Source organism: Protopterus annectens, chromosome 6.part1, assembly GCF_019279795.1.
Source record: "Protopterus annectens isolate FY-2018-M chromosome 6.part1, PAN1.0, whole genome shotgun sequence".
Classification (NCBI taxonomy): domain Eukaryota; kingdom Metazoa; phylum Chordata; order Ceratodontiformes; family Protopteridae; genus Protopterus; species Protopterus annectens.
Window position 1 is genome coordinate 487,448,300 of NC_056738.1, and position 17,762 is coordinate 487,466,061.

Sequence of the window (17,762 nt, forward strand, 5' to 3'; positions counted from 1 at the left end):
CGTCTCCTCAGCTCTTCTTCCCAGGTTACAAGGCACTTTGTCAAGTGCAGCTATGATGCTGTGGATGCCTCAGTCAGGGCAGCAGCTTCTGGGCGAGTTTTAAGGAAGTACTCCTGGCTCTGATTACAACCCTTACCTGATGATGACTTCAAGGCCAAACTGTGATGGATGCCTCTCTTGACAATAAAGCCTTACTTGGTAGCTCGTTTGCAGACCTTTTTAAATCACTACAAGAAAAAGGCAAGGAGATCCAGGATCTTAGACATGCCCTTGTTTCTCCTGTCACCAGTTTCCAGATGAACTGTCCTGCTAAGGCCTCCTATGTTAGAAAACCTGTTTTGTCTTCTTCCTCCAAAGGAAAGAGAGGTCCCAATAAACAATCCTCTTCTAAACTTTTTCCTTCCATACCATCTCAGAAACCATCTTTTCAGCACCAGCCCAAGCCTGGTAACATGCGACTACCTGCCTCCAGGGCCATCCCACCCCCCTTTCTCTTCACCTGTTTCTTTCCTTACCTGCTTGGAAACTGATAACACAGGACTGTTGGATCCTGTCCATCTTCAAACAAGGATATTTCTTGGTTTGAGATACTTTTCCCTCCTTCAAGGGTATCCCACAGCTACCAAAAGAACAGTTGGAACTTTCTCTTCGGGGTACTATCTGCTCTTTCACAAGGGACTGTTCAAAATGTCCACCCCCCCCCCCCCACTGGGAAAGGGATTCTAATCCAGGATGTTTTTGGTCCCCATGAAAGATGGCCCCTGGAGGCCCATTCTGGACCTCTGCCATTTAAATACCTTTCTGAAATTCCCCACCTTTTGAATGCTGACTTCATTCACCCTTCTTTCCCAAGCTTTCATGGTGTCATTTAGACATAAAAGATGCTTACCTTCACATCTCCGTTCACCATCAGTTCAGGAAATTTCTTAAATTTTTCTGTTTCCTAACCTTTTCATTTCTGTGCTTTGCCCTTTGGTCTGTCTACGACACCGAGGTTCTTCATGAAATATAAACAAATCTTTCTCCTGGGACTTTCTGTTTTGCTTACTACGTTCTTCATGAAATGTTTATCTCATGTCATAGCTTATTGCAGACTACAGGGTGTACAGCTTTTCCCTTACCTAGAAAATCTTCTTATACAGTCCAAGTCCTCAGACCTTCTAGAGAATCTGACCTTCACAATTTCTCTTCTAGAGAGTTTGGGCTTCACTGTAAATTATCAAAGTCCTCTCTGAACCCTTCTCAAGGCCACATTTTTCTTGGCTGCAGGATTCAGACAGACAGGATGTTAGCTTCACTGCCCATGGAAAAGGTCCTGTTCCTAATTTCCTGTCTCTAGGGCTTGTTTACCCTTGAAGTCCTTGACGGCAGAGGTTTCCTACAGCTCCTGGGGTTCATGTAGGGTTGCCACCTTTTCAAATGCCCAAAGTGGGACATTTTTGGTACAAACATCAGATTTTGCAGGCTGAAACATATCCACAGCCAGTACAAAGGACAGAACTTCACTTTTTTTCCTAAATAAAAGCTTATTCTTGTAGCATTTTAGTTGCTTATTCTGTTTCTTATAACATTTAGGTGTTTCAGATACATAACTATTTTATGCAACTATTACATATAATATAGTAAATACATGTGTCCTAAACTCTCTGGACATTTGCCATTTTTACAATTGTTTTGCAGGACACAACTGCCCAAAGAGGGACTGTCCCTCACAAAGTGGCACAGGTGGTAACCCTAGGTTCATGGCATCCACATTTCCCATGCTGCACATGAGAAAAATTCAGTGTTTTTTAAGGACACTTTGGATGCAACACTCTGGGCTTTGTCATTCCACTCCTACCTTGTTTAAAGGAGGGTTTAGATTGGTGGATCCTTCAAGTTTCAAGGAATCCAGGCCTACTTCTACAGCCCTCCCTTTCCCACCCAAGAGTTGTACACTGATGCTCCATTCACCGAATGAGGTACAACTCTACAGATTTGGAAAGTCAGGGATCCATGGTCTACAACCCAGACATCATTATTAATTATTATTTTATGCGTACTAAAAAAAGTTTAAAAAAATCTGAGTAGTGATTCTTTATAGGTTCATTGGTTGATACTAGGCTATCTGCCCTAAGGCATTTACAAGCCTAGCCAGAGTGTGTTTGGCTTTCACCACCCTTTTTAGATTAGTTGACTGTACCTCTGTATTGTAGGTCACAGAAGATAGCCCATTTAAGGTGAATTTACCATGCCTCTGTCTAGCAGTGACACAGAAGAGATCCCAGGGGTAAATTTACGATCTCCCATCCAAACGTCAATATTCTTCTTGAAGAGGGTCATTGAGGGGCTCTGTCTAACATGGATTGGGATTTTGTTCCAGAGTGAGGGGAGCCTCTGGGATATGAATCTGTCCCTCCAGCATGTTCTATTTATTTCTGTGCTGAGGTTTAAGTCACTGGAGCGTGTAGCTCTGATGGATTTGGATTTCTTGAGGTGGAGCATGTCCATTAATTCTGGGTTGGACATGGCTTTATACGTCAGGCACAGGTCTCCTCTGAGTAGGCGGTAAGCAACTGAGTAGAGCTGGAGTTTCTTTAGCCTAACTGCATAGGGCATCTGTTTGAGTCCCTTGATCCTCTTGGTGAGGTACTTTTGGGGTCTTTCTAGTTGTAGCAGGTGTCGGGTAAGGTACATCCCAAATGAGGCATTGTATTCAATTATGGGCCTGATGAGTGATGAGTAGAGGGGCACAATGACCTCTCTTGATCTAGATGTGAACCCCTTCATGATAAGGTGGGCTATATAGAATGTCTTTCTAACCACTTTGGCAATGTGATTGTCAAAGGAGAGATTGCAATCTACTTGGGTCCCCAAATCCCTAATTACTTCTTCCGTACTTAATGGATTACCACCTATGTGGAATTTGTGGGCACTTTGTTTTTCCCAAAGGGGATGACTATGCACTTTTTGGCATTTAGCTTTAGGCCATGGCTGTGGCACCAGTTATCCGTCTCTGTGAGACCTTTTTGGAGGATGCTTGTGTCAGCCGGTGAGTCGATTATGGCCCCCAGTTTGCAGTCATCTGCAAACTTTGTCAGCTGTAGTCCTCCTGTGTTAGCATGTACCTCAGAGAAATATATACCGAACAAGAGAGGTCCCAGGTCTGAGCCTTGTGGGATGCCACTTGTAACTGGTTTAGAGTCTGACATAGCACCTGCAATTCTGACCATGTGGGTTCTATCCCTAAGCCAGTTTGTAACCCATCTTGTGACATAGGGGTTGATATTTAAGTTGGTGAGCTTATTTATGATGCCCGAGTGGGGTATTGTGTCGAAGGCTTTTGCAAGGTCAAGGTAGGCTGTGTGGACTACCTTCCCTTCATCTATGGCCTTGGTGACTGTTTCAAAGAAATCGACCAGGTTCAAGAGGCATGATCTGCCCTTAACAAAGCCGAATTGGGTAGGATCCAGTGTTTGGAGGTTCCCAATGTCTTTGTTTGAGTTCCATGATGATACACTCCATAGCTTTGCAGACCAGGCTAGTTAGGCTTATAGGGTGATAGTTTCCGGGGTCTGTTGTGGCACCACCTTTATGGAGTGGGACCACTGTTGCTGTACACCATTCTTTAGGTACATATCCTGTTGTAAGGCTGAGACTAAATAGTGATTTTAAGTGAGGGTTCAGTTCTTCTTGGAGCTCATATAAAACGCAGCCCGGGACACCGTTTGGTCCCATTGATGCTGTGTTTTTTGCTTTGGAGAGGGCAGCTCTCACCTGTATATCTTTGATGTCAGGGAAGCTACACTCTGTTGGGATAGTCATTTGCTCATTTGGGGGGGGGGGGGTTTGCACTGAACCTGTCTGCCAGGATGTTGGCAATGTCTGTGGGTTCAGTGTATTTTTTGTCGTTTTGCACTAACTCAGAGCATATCTGGGAGTTTCCACCCAGGTTTCTGACATAACTAAAGAAGGCCTTGTGATTATCTTTAGTGTCTTGTGCAATTTTTCTGTCAAAGCTAGCCTTAGATGATTTTATGAGGGATCGTAGTTTCTTGCTAGTACTGATCAGAGTTGCCTTCCATTTCAGGGATTTTGCTATATCATGTAGTAGCTTCCTTTTTCTGTTGTACAGTTTATTTATGGCTGGGGTCCACCAGACAGGTCTCCTGCCCTTGGAGGAGTGTGTCTTGGTGTTATTTGGGATAGCACTATTCATGCATTCCTGTAGGTATCCATAGAATGCGTTTGTAAAGGATTCTGCGGTTTGGGCCGTATTTTCCACTGGCCCTGGGGCTTTGAAGGATTCCACCTTGGTTCTGAGAAGTGGGAAGTTTGCTTTTGAGAAGTTTTTGACCATGGTTTCCTTTGCTGGGGGTGGGGACAGGATATGGATGTCCATACTGATTAATTTATGGTCAGATCTTATCAATGAGGGGTATACTTCTGGTATGGAACAGAGTCCCCATGTTGGTGATGATCAGGTCCAATATGTTTTCCCCTCTTGTGGGAGTGATGACCAGTTGTTCCATAGCATTTGAGTTTATAAATTCTAGGAACCATTGGGCTAGGGTGGTGGGGCTTGAGTAGTGCTCCCAGTCTATGTTTGGGTAGTTAGTCACCCAATATAATGGTGTTTGGAGAGACCTTCATATTCTCCAGTGTCTTCAGGAAAGCCGAGTGGGGTTCCTGAGTTTGGGTGGGTGGTCTGTAGCAGGCTACAAACTGGAAGGCAGTTTTGCCCACTGTTAGTTGCACATGGATGGTCTCATGCTTCGTGCAGTGCCACTAGCCTGGTGGTATGGGTATCTTTGATGAATATGGATACTCCCCCTCCTCTTGTGATTCGGTCCGAGTTTTGGGGCCGAAAGCATGGTATGCGGTATAGCCTGGTAGTGCTGGGGTGCTCTCGGGAGCCTTGAACCAGGTTTCTGTTACTGCACAGATATCGATATTCTCCATAGTGAGGAGAGCCTTGAGTGCGTGCAACTTGAGGTTTAGACTTCTGGCATTGAGCAGCATTACCCTTAGTTTCTTTTTCCTTGTGTTGTCTAAGGAGGTGGGTTTGTCTTTTGAGCCTTGCCTAAAAAAGGCACTATGGGGTTGGCAAGAGCCTTGGCCAGTATTCAAAAACTCAGAGGTGACCGGTGCAAGCCATCCCTAGCGAAGCAACGTGGCTTGTCAAACATGTCATCCCAGGCTGTCAGACACTGGATCCCCTTTGAGTGACACCAATACTTTAGCCAATTGTTGAAATTGATAATTTTGTCTTTATACTGTGGTATCATTCTTGGTGAGGGTAAGATGCTACTCAAGGTCAGGGTCATACCGACCTGGGCCACATGATCAGAGAGCTCCTCTATGTCTCTCTTCATGTAATCCAGGGAGGTACGTCTCCAGTCATTCACACCAGCATGGACAATGACGGAGTCATATTTGTACTTGCGTTGGAGTGACCTAAGTGCTTGTGTTATGTGGCGGATCCTGGCACCCAACAGGCAGCTTACAGTGACCTTCTCCTTGTTCAGCCTGGTGAGAGGGACGTCAGTGTGTCTGACGATAGTTACCTATTACAAGTGTATTAGGTGTGTTGTTTAGCCTTAAGGGCTGTGACTGTGTGGCACACTGACTTTGTGAACTTTGTGATACGTGGGTATTGTTGTGGGGTAGCGGTTTCTTGGATGTCTGCTTTGGAGGTGTCTGTTGCTTGGGCAGATTTTTATTTAGAGCCTCCGAGTATGTTTTTGTGTGTTTGTGTTTGGTTTGCTGTTGCGATAGGTCTATGTGAGACTGGATTTGTGGTGTGTGTGTGATTACCTTCTCCTCCAGACTGACCATGCCAGTACTATGTTGAGAGAGCTCAGCCTCCAGCTGGCTATATAGTTGCATCTCTCACATATATTTGAGCTTGTTGGGAAGAGGAGAGGGTGGTCTGTGTACATAAGGCAGTTGTAACATTGCCTCAAGATTCCCATATTCACCAGCTGGACTGGAGAGTAAACCTGTATGCTTACAGGTTATGTATGCTAACTTGTCTGAAAGCTGTTTATATTAGGTAAATTTGAGATAGGAAATCCCTCATAACTTGCTCCTAGTATAGCTTATTTTACAGATATTTCAGGATGTTCTTCGTGTTTCACTGTTTCAGTCATTGCATTTGGGTAATCTGCTGGCAGGTTGCCCTCAGTCGGCCTGATTAACAAAGTCTTGGGTCCTGCATCGGTTGCTGTCCCTTCTTCCATGACGTCAGGTCATCAGGGGTATAAAACATGCAGCCGACGCCATTTTCATTAGTCTTTCTTGCCACGCGGTGCCCGAAGCAGAAACAGTTTGCAAGTGCCAGTCGTCCGACTCCTGAAATTTTCGTTTTCAAGTTTCAGAACCAAAGTCTTCAACCTAAAGCTAAGTACCCCATTGGGGAAACTTTTTCTTGCTCCTTACTGATGTCAGTATAAGTTAATAATTGTATTACTTGTGGGAAACAAATACCTCATAAGGATTTTCATTTGTACTGCATTCCTTGCCTAGGCCCTGATCGCAATGTGCCTTGCTGTTGGTTTTGTGCTAAATTTAATCAACGCACTATTAAGCGTCGGTATATTTGTGCTTCAAAATATTTTGGATCGAGATTTAACTATCCAGAAATGTCATTGGTTCAAGGATGCCTGGCTGGTAACTCTAGCCTTAAAAGAGGCTTACCTGCATATCCCAATCGGGGATTCTTGCAGAAGATACCTCCACTTCAAAGCAGGCTATTTGCATTACCAGTTCTCTGCACTGCTCTTTGGCTTATCTACTATGCCCAGTGTCTTCACAAAGTTCCAGGCACCAGTAATTGCATTTTGCAGACAAACATTCAAATTTATCCTTACCTGGACGATTGTCTAATTCAGGCAGAAAACAAGGACACTCTTCTAAAACATCTGGCATCTGTGAAAAGGCTTCTAACTTGTCTAGGGTACACCATAAACGAAAATAAATCGCAACTGGTACCCTCTCAAATAATTACATTCCTGGGTGCAAGCTTGAATACAACTGCCCAGATGACTTATCTTACACCAGAAAAACAAATTCAATTAATGACTTACTTCAAACAAGTGGCCTCAAAAACCCAGCTATCTGCAAGACAAATTCTGCAGGCCTTGGAGTTCATGGCTTCCTGCATTCTAATAATTCCATATGCAAGACTGCATATGAGGAAACTTCAATGGTACCTAAAAAGCTTATGGAGTCAACATTGTCACAGCCTGGAAACAATGATTCCTATCATTCCTTGCCTGCAGCAAGAGTTCCTATGGTGGGCAGAGGCCTGTCACCAAAACAAGGGACTATCATTCATTCCACCCCATGCCACCCAAACCCTGACTACAGATGCATCAGATTATGCTTGGGGGGTGCATCTGGCAGGGAGATGCATGCAGGGCCAATGGAGCCCAAATCAAATACACCTTACATATCAACCAGAAAGAGATGCTAGCTGTACAGAATGCTCTGACAGCCTTCAAGGACTATCTTCATTCAGGACAACTACTGATAAAGGCAGACAACACCACAGTCATCTGGTACATAAACAAGCAGGGGGGTACCCATTCCTACCCCCTTTCCAGACTAGCCATGGCTTTGTGGAACATGGCCTTGACTTATCAAATACATCTACAAGCTCAATTCCTGCCAGGAAAGCAAAATACTCTGGCAGACGAACTAAACAGAAATCTTATGGACCCACACGAATGGAAACTGGATCCACAAATCTTCAGCATGTTGACACGCAAATGGGGGAGCTCAGACATAGATCTTTTTGCCTCACCCCGAAACTATCAGTTGGACAAATTCTGCACAAGAATTTATCATGGATGCTCTATCCTTCAGCTGGAAAAACCTATCAGTCTATGCATTTCCCCCTCTGCCTCTGCTCTCCAACGTCTTACTAAAAGTCAGACAGGGAAAACCAAAAATGATTCTGATTGCTCCAGACTGCCCTCGCCAACACTGGTATCTTCTCCTACGCAATATGTCACTTCTTCCTCCGTGGTACCTGCCTCAGACTCCTTATCTACTGTCTCAGCCAAACTATCAAATTCTGCACACTCACCTCCAAACTCTGAATCTTGCAGCATGGCTAATCATCTAATTTCACCAGTTACATCTGTCAGCAAACATGTGATGGATGTCATTTTGGAGGCTAGAAGGCCTAATACTAGGAAATCTTATGCTGATAAAAAGATTCTGTGCCTGGAACCAGGCACAAGGAATAAGCACAGCAATGCCCAATATTCCTCAGATTCTGCAATATTTAACTGAGATGCTTCACAAGGGCCTCTCTTTCTCTTCCATAAAAATCCTCTCCTCTGCCATTTCATCTCATTACAATACAGAGCCTCCCCTCTTTTCTCATCCCCTGCTAAAGCAGCATCTCTGAGGGGCCAAAAATTTTAAGACCTCCCAGAAGAGCACCATCTCCTGCATGAGACATCAATTTTGTGTTGGAAAAGCTCACCTTACCTCCTTTTGAGCCAGCTGCTACTGCAGACATAATGTTTCTCTCTTGGAAGACAGCTTTCCTTTTAGCAGTCACTTCAGCTAGAAGGATTTCGGAACTACAGGCTCTCATGGCAGTGGAGACTTTTACTATCTTTTACCCAGACAGGGTGGCGCTCAGGACCAATCCATCCTTTATGTCTAAAGTGGTATCTAGTGTGGCTCTTAATCAGACCATTCATCTGCCAACTTTTTTCCCAAATCCACAGAACAAGGGTGAGCGGATTCTGAATTCATTGGATGTACACAGACAACTAAGATTCTACTTAAACAGGACAAAATCTCTAAGAAAATATGAGCAATTACTGGTGGCATTTGCTGCAGGGGCAGAGGGAAAGGTTATTTTCAAAGCAGACTATTTCAAAATCGATGAGCCATTGCATTCATTTCTGCTACATGCACCATGGTAAACCTGTTCCCAGGGGGATCTGATCTCATTCCACCAGGGCTGCGTCTATTTCTGCAGCCTTTCTCAGAGGGGTTCCTACCAGAGACATTCTAGAAGCGGCTACCTGGAGCTCAGTTCATACATTCAAACATTACCATTTACCTCTTTTCTCTAAATCCAGAGAAGGTTTTGCCACTGCTGTCCTGCAGGGCCTTATAGCTGCTCCTAATGCTCCATCCTCCCAACCATAGCATTGGGATTCTACCCAAATGTAATGACTGCAACAGTGAAACATGAAGAACATAGTACAGATGTCCTTCAAGGATGCATCTGCAGTCCTTACAAATGGGTTGTCCAGGGCCCCGTTCGGCGGCGGTTCGTCTGTCTGGGTCTGGTGTCGCGCGGTGTGCAGTCGTTTGCCGCGCCGCAGTTGTATTTATGGCAATATAAAGGCGCCAGCCCCCTCCTCAGTCTTTCTTGCGGGCGCCTGAAGCAGAAGCTGTTTAAGCAGAAAGTCTGTCTCAGCAAGAAGTTAGACTACTGCATCCAGTGCTACACTACGACGCTCTTACTAAACCAAAGCTAAGTACCCGTTACCGACGCTTACTTCTTTCACTCTTGAAAACGATGTCAGAAAAATGTTAGAACTTGTGGGAAACAAATACTCATAAAGATTTCCTCTCTTACTGTTCCTTGCTTTTTTTGGCCCAGACCCGCGCAGTAGCAGCTTGTGGTAGCTGTCTTCAACCGAACCTTTCAAGGTCGCCGGCGTGTCCGGTGCTGAAGATTTTTTCAGCTCAGATTTTGCTTATATTATGCGTCGGATCCTCGACAGAGCAAATCGACAAAAAAAAAAAAAAGGACCGACACTCACACGGTCGCGGCGCTTTCGTGAAAACCGACGAAACCGGTTAACGAAACGTCGAAGGGTCGTCCGCTGAAACAGAGTCCACCGTCTCCTTCCTCGAAAGCTTGCCTCTTACCGAGCCTCATCCAGCTTGGCTGGAGTCTGCTACTGAAATCCCACCTGCTCTTGTAGTCTAGAGGGATCTCATTTCTTTGATCCGGGGATCCCAACCACATTCAGACAGGGCCTCTCACCAGCCATTCCTCCAGTACTTACTGTTGTGGATGATGCTTTAATGATGCTTGTACTGCTCCTGATTCTCTTTATCATTTGTATAAGGCCTTTTTGCAGATCCGAAACTATCTCACAGGGACCTAAGGCTGTAGAATCCAGGTCCTTAGAGATGGGGTAAAAAAGATTACACTTCTGCTACTCTTTCAGCTAGGGCCTTGAACTGTCAATTCCATATGATCCAGTATCAAGAATTTATGTTAGACCAGTTAACTAAAAAGCTGTCCTCAGATGAACCTTTAGACAAAAAATCTGTTCAGGAAATGGTACATAACATTCAGCAGGTCAGTAATCATTCCTTAAAATGCGGCTATGGTGCACTGGAAGCTTCCTTTAGATCAGCCATGACTGGCACAGTGATCAGAAGACATGCATGGTTGAAAGAACAGGCCTTACCAGATCATGTCAAATCAAAGCTACTAGATGCTCCCATGGACAAGATCAATTTGTTTGGCTCTCCTGCACAACAGGTGCTGAATGAAAGAGAGAAAGGCAAAAATCTCCAGACAAGTGAAGATTTTTTACAGGTCCAACCTCCAAGGTTTAGCAGGAATAGACACCTCCAGAGCTCAGAGCAAGAGGCAGAGGTCAATCCAGAGGTGCCTACAGGGACGCCAGTGGCAGGCTAACAACCAGCGGTACAGCCACAGATGCAGCCACCACCACCACTACTACAGGACAATCACAGTGACTAGGAACAACTAGAAGAAGCTAGCCTTATTTTCAACAAACTGGCATTACATCACAGGAGACAAGTGGATTTTGCAGACAATAGACTACCTCCAAACCAAAAGGCAGAAGCTCTAAAACAAATAACTCACTTACTAAGCATGAGAGCTGTAGAAATGGAGCAAGGACAGGATTTTACTCCAGACTCTTCCTGGTACCAAGAAAAGAAAACCAATGGAGACCTATTCAAACACTTTCCTCATTGTCCCAAAATTCAAAATGCTGACCCTACAGCAGCTTCTTCCCATGCTGGGCAAGGAGTCTTGGCTGGTAACTCTAGATCTCAAGGAGGCATACCTGGGATCAGAGCATTATCAATTCTCAGCATTGCCCTTGAAGACTTGAAAAGGGTCATTTATCTACTGCAAGCCCTGGGATACACAGTCAATATAAAAAGTCAAGACTGATACCATCCCAAAGGATAACATTTTCAGAACTGGACACATCAAGACAAATGGCATTCCTAACAGTAGAAAAAGGAGCAACTCTGCCAGACTGCATATGAGAAAGTTACAGTGGTACCTAAGGAATTTATGGTCTCAGCACAAGCACAGCCTAGAAACCCAAATTCCAATATCCCATGCCAAAGAACAACAAAAATGGGGGTGTAGGCCTCCAAATCAAACAACGGACTGCCCTTCTTCCACAGCACTCAACCAAGCCAGACAATCACAACGGACTCAGACCTCCGGTTTGGGGCACACATGCTGGACAAGTGCATACAAGGCTTATGGACTCTAAGACCAGCTGCACCTACACATAAATCAAAAGGAAATGCTGGCAGTAAAACTGGCAATTCAGACATTCAGACCATTTCTTCAACAAGGTCCACTGTTGATAAGGACAGACAACACCACAGTTATGTGGTACATCAACAAGCAGGGAGGCACACACGTACCCTCTATGCGGATGGCAATGGACCTCTGGAATGTGGCCCTGAGCTTCAACATCCAGTTACAAGTCATTTTTGTGCCAGGAAAAGAAAACATTCTAGCAGACATACTAAGCAGAACTGCCACGGATGCCCACGAATGGATGCTACATCCGGACATCTTCAAAACCATTACAAGACAGTGGGGGCTACCAGAAATAGACTTATTTGCATCCCCACGCAATCACCAACTGAAGTTCTGCACACACCCACTTGCTTGGAAAGTGGACTCCCTATCTTTCAGTTGGAAAAAACTGACAGCATATGCATTCCCACCACTTCCTTTGATGCACAAGGTGCTATTGAAAATCAAAGAGGACCATCCAAGGATCATCCTGATAGCTCCAGACTGGCCAAGGCAGCATTGGTACCTATTACTGAGGAGCATGTCTCGGGAACAAATATGGACTCTACCTCTAGTTCCCTTACTGTTAACACAGAACAACTACAACACCCTGCATCCAAACCTGAAAACACTGCAGCTGACTGCCTGGAACATTGCATAAGACCAAATAACCCAAATTTATCCCAAAGGGTTAAAGACATTATCTTGGAGGCTCACAGACCCTCAACAAGAAAAAATTATTCAGCAAAATGGACAAGATATCTCATTTGGAATACTGCAAAAGGAGAGAATGTGTCACTGGTAAACATAACTAACATCCTGGAATACTTGGCAGAGCTCTTCCACAACGGCCTGTCCTATTCTTCCATTAAGATTCATGCATCAGCTATCTCAGCAGAATACAACTTGGATCCTCCACTCTTCTCACATCCTCTGCTCAGGCAGTTTCTGAGAGGAATTAAAAATGTAAAACCACCTAGGAAGCCACCATTGCCAGCATGGGACTTGAACTTCGTGTTAGAAAAGTTCACACTCCCTCCTTTCGAGCCAGCAGCAACAGCAGAATTACAGTACTTATCATGGAAAACTGCTTTCCTGCTTGCAATCACTTCAGCAAGAAGGGTATCTGAGCTACAGGCATTAATGGCAGTACAACCCTTCCTGATCTTCCATCAAGATAGAGTATCCATGAGAACTAATCCTACTTTTATGCCAAATGTGGTCTCCAGAGTATCTTTAAATCAAGCTATCCACCTACCTACATTCTTCCCCAACCCACAGAACAGGGGAGAAAGACTGTTGCATACCTTGGATGTACATAGGCAATTACGTTACTACCTGGACAGGACCAAGAGCAATAGAAAGACTGACCAGCTACTGGTAGCATATGCAACAGGAATGGAAGGAAAAGCAATTTCAAAACAGACAATCTCTAAATGGATAGGAAATTGCATTAGATTCTGTTACTCCTACCATGGGAAGAAAACTCCAGAAAACATCAAGCCTCACTCTACAAGGGCTACAGCCACTACCACAGCTTTCGTGGCTACCAAAGACATTTTAGAGGCTGCTACTTGAGCTCCGTGCATACATTTGCCAAGCATTATAATTTACCTTTATACTCCAGATCCGGGCAGGTTTTGCCACTGCTGTTTTGCAAGGGATCTTAACTACACCATAAACTAATTTCTCCTCCTCCCCAGTTGGGCTATGGTATTCTACCCATTGGACTGCAGATGCATCCTTGAAGGACATAGTACAGTTTTGTACCTACCATAAATGTAGATGTCAATGCATCTGCAGTCACCCTCCTTCCCTCTGTGGTACTCCTAGGGTATTTGCCCATCTTGTAGCTAGCTGGGGGAATCTATTATGGTGTATTTGTTTGTATATATGTACATACATGCTTATTTTTTGTTTGCTCTCTACTATTTGGAACCATTTGCATTTATCCAAATTTAGCCTTCTTAGAGGGCTCCTGGCATCTGGGGCAAGAAACACTGAGGAAAATCTGATGCCTTTATACCCGAATAACTGCCGCAATGACACCAGCCGGAAATCGCGACACCAGCGAGGCCAGACCCAGACTTAAGGGCTGCCTGACGACAGGACAACCCATTTGTAAGGACTGCAGATGCATTCCTATCAGACATCTACATTTATGGTAGGTACAAAACTGTACTTTGTGTACACTTACCATAAATGTAGATGTTCAAGTGTATTCACTGTTGCAGTCCGGGTTACCCACCCGCCAGCCCCTGTTTTTTCTTTTACTATACCTCTTCTTTCTTTTACTATGCTCAAATGCCTTTTTGGTGTATTTGCTTTTATTTGGAAGTATAGTTGTTGTGTTCCAAATTACATGCTTATATATTTACATGTATTTATATTTTGCTCCCCATTTAGGGGGCACCTGACATCTGGGGCAAGAAAAACTGATGAAAATGGTGTCAGCTGCATGTCTTATACCCCTGATGACCTGACGTCATGGAAGAAGGGACAGCAACCGACGCAGGACTCTAGACTTTGTTAATCAGGCCGACTGAGGGCAACCTGCCAGCAGATTACCCAAATGTAATGACTGCAACAGTGAATACACTCAAACATCTACATTTATGGTAAGTGTACACAACTGTAATTTTTGAAGCCTCCTTTTAAAGAGCCTTTGTCATTTATTACTAAGTTGTGATGATTTTTTGATTGCAAGGTACTGTGACTTTTTTTTTCTAATAATGAAACATGTATTGTTTCAGTGCAACTTTTTCATTTACACTTTTCCCCCGTGTAGAATCTCTGTTTAACCGGAGAGTGGAAGAAAAATTCAAAGACTTCCTTTTCACTCCCTTGGGTTGGCATCATAGCAGCTTGGAGCAGTTGAGGGAAGAAAACGGAGAAAAACAAGCCATGGAAAGACTGCTGTAAGAAACATTTTGGATAATAAATGAAAAATCTAATTTTTGTGGAAAAAATCTGCACATAACTAGAGAGAAACAGTTGTAATATATCTTGCATTAGCTTATAATTTCTAAATTTGTTTAGACTTGATGTGACTGAAAAGGTTTAGCATGAATATTTGCTTGCTTGTATTGACTAGAGATAGCTGTAAAAATGAAGGGGGGTATTACTTACACCGGGGACTTTTCATGTCTGTGGGTTAGATGTTTTTTAGCAAACAAAGCTATGTGGTTGCTGTTCATACTGTTTTAGAAACCATCTGTAAATAAGAAACTGTATTTTAAACAGTAAGAGTTTAGAAAAGACCATCGTGCTAATTTTTATATATTTATTCACTTGAATTTAGGTATAATTCAGCACTATTTATAAGAGACGGAATTAGTTTATTGATTAGTATTTGTTTATTGTATTTATCGTTTGTTGACTGTGTTAGTCCCAATAAGCTGCATAGGTCTCAACCTGCTAAGAGACTGATGTGGAACACAGACCATAGCCGTGTGTGACAAACAGTCAAAATGTGGAACACCCAATTTTTGCACTGCACAAAATGCATACTTTGACCACACACACACAGTACCAAAGTAAATAACTGCAATACCAGCAGTTAAAAGGATTCCTTTTAACTGCTGGTATTTTAGTTATTTACTTTGGTACTGTTTTGCTTCTATTTTAGTTTTTCTTCCTCTCTTTAAACGCAGTTTGCCGCAACCACTTTTAGTGAGAGGAAAAAGTGATAGAAGTTTATTTTTTCTTCTGAGATCTCCCTTCTTTGTTTACCCTACATGGTCAGATGTTTTCTCCTTTGTCATACATCAAAAAAGTATGTATATATATATATATATATATATCTCAGCTGTCTAGATTTTCACAGAATGTCCAGATTTTGCCTCATATTTTTGGTCTGTTTCTCATACAGTTTGTGGTTTTCTGAATTTTTGTGGCATATCAGTGAGGATTGAATTCATGTCCTTCAGAAAATGCCTTGTAATACAAGACCTTCCTTAAGTTTATAAAACCAGTATTTAAAATTGTTCCTATTTTTGGGGCTTTGTCTCCCCATTTTTTTTTTTTGGCTTTGTCCAGATTTTTTTGTGCTAAAAGGTTGAGGACTATACCCATAACATTTCTTGTATCACAGAAAACATTAAACAACATTAAAGGTCTAAGCAATAATGGAGAACACTGGACTTAAGAGCAACTCCAGTTCGTATTTCATAGAGCCGAGTTACACTCAGTGCAGTGTCAGAATTGCAGTCTGTTACCTCTTAACTGTACAGATTTTTGCAGAATGTCCAGATTTTTGCCTTATATTTTTAGTCCGTTTTTCATAAAATTGTGGTTTTCTGGCAAATTAGTGGCAAATCATTAAAGACTGAAGTTATAAAATAATGACAAACATTTGAGTGTCAGACTTCATACCCTTAAGAAAATTCATGCTAATGCAAAAGCTGTTATTCTATCAACTGTAAGTCTGTAAGAGTAATATTTTAAAATTGTCACTATTTTTGGGCTTTTGTCCCACTTTTATTTATTGTCCAGACTTCTTGCTCTAAGAAGTTGAGAGGTAGGATTAGCACTAAACAAAGAATAAAGATTGTTTAGATTCAACCGCAGCCTGGATTCTGTCTGAAGATAATCTTTACCGTTCTGTTATAACATAGTTATCAGCATGAAGAAGCATCTGCAGTTTTGGTAAAGCAACAGGAAGAGAATTAAACCATATACAGACAAGACTGCATTATCATGACTTAGCTCCACTTTTGCTTAGATGTAGAACAGTGCTGCATTCAAGAAAGTAAAGTGTTTAAGTTTTGTAACCACCAGAGATTCTAGACAGTGCTCGCTTTACAAGAGCCCACCTGTTACAGTTAGTGGGATCCGCCAAGCGCACAAATGGACCAGTGTACATATAGCTTCCGTCATCTATGTGTTAATAGTATTTTGTTTCCGCTCTGATAATACTTTCAGTACTGTCAGCTGAAGCCTCCAGAATGATATATGCAGAGATGTAGCCATATGTCAAGCCACAAAAATGAAATGTACTACAAAAAAGACCAAGTATGACCTCTTACCATTACCGTCTCTAAGAACAGAACACTTCACTCTTAGTTTCTTGAAGATGTAACTTACTAATCACAAAGCAGAACCACAGCTGCAAAATGTGGAACAGGGGCTTAATTGATCACAAATGCAGAGTGTTCTGCGCCATCTGGAGCAGCTGGCTGCTCACGTAAGCTATAATCCTCTCTTCAGGGGTGACCCGTGGTGGTATTTACACTACTAGGGGAGTTTCGAACAGGGCATCAGAGAAATTCCCCTATTCTTGGCAGTCAGGGGAGGAGTTTGTGTGTTACACATCCTGACTCGCTGTTTCTTGTCCAGACAAGAAGGCAGCCAGGAGGAACAGGGAGAAAACATGGCTGATTCAGCTTTTGCTGAAACTGGAGTGAAAGTTGCTGAAAATGTAGCTAAAATGGTAGAATTGCTACCAGAAGGTTTTTTTTTCTGATGTGTGTGCAGAAAAAAACAGTGATATTGGAAGAAAAGGATATTGTAGCTGAAACGGAGATAGATTCAGAGGAAAACTTTCAGAGGAGATTGTTTGAAGGAGAGACCGTTACCTCTGAAAAATATATGATTACAACCCTCCAGTCAGGGATGAGGGTTGTGAGATTATTTGGAAGAAATGGTAAACCAAGGTGAGCCAGAAAAATGGAGCAGCAATTTCATGGGAGCGACATCATGGGGAAAATAGAAGAAAAAAGGAGAAGAGACTATGACAGAAAAAGTTCCAGATACAAAAACTTGGGCACAAACTGTTGAAGAAGGAACAAAGAAGAAACAAAAGAAACAAAAAGTATACAGTACATGTGAGCAGTAAAGAAGAAAGTTTTGACAAGTGTGAAGTTTGGGACTCAAGTCATAGCGCCTCTGGGTTTCAAAGGAAAAGAGTTGAGCATTTATTTTAATTAATAAAGAAACCTTTTGTTTTTAGATTGGTCAGGCCATGGAAGATATTTTGGGTGCATATGAACAAAAGAAAAATATTTATTCATGGTCAGAATATGTGGTGCAACCTTTTTACAGACAGAAAAATGAATCTAGTTTAGAACTGAAGTTGAAGCAAACTGAAAGAACATTTAACTGTATGTAAAGAAATAATGGACACTACAAAAATATATTATGAAAGAAGACTGGGGATGGGACTGTGGAGTAATACTGAAAATGGAAAATGATAATATGCATGTACCAAGTATTG

The 17,762-nt window shown here is 42.8% G+C and overlaps 1 protein-coding gene across 1 annotated transcript in view; it reads left to right on the plus strand.

The window, feature by feature from the left end:
* PIKFYVE (phosphoinositide kinase, FYVE-type zinc finger containing) overlaps window positions 1-17,762 on the plus strand; it is a 3,858,188-nt gene that overhangs the window by 1,998,368 nt on the left and 1,842,058 nt on the right. Inside the window, 1 exon segment of the mRNA XM_044075403.1 lies at window positions 14,337-14,466. Coding sequence (XP_043931338.1) covers window positions 14,337-14,466 — 130 coding nt within the window.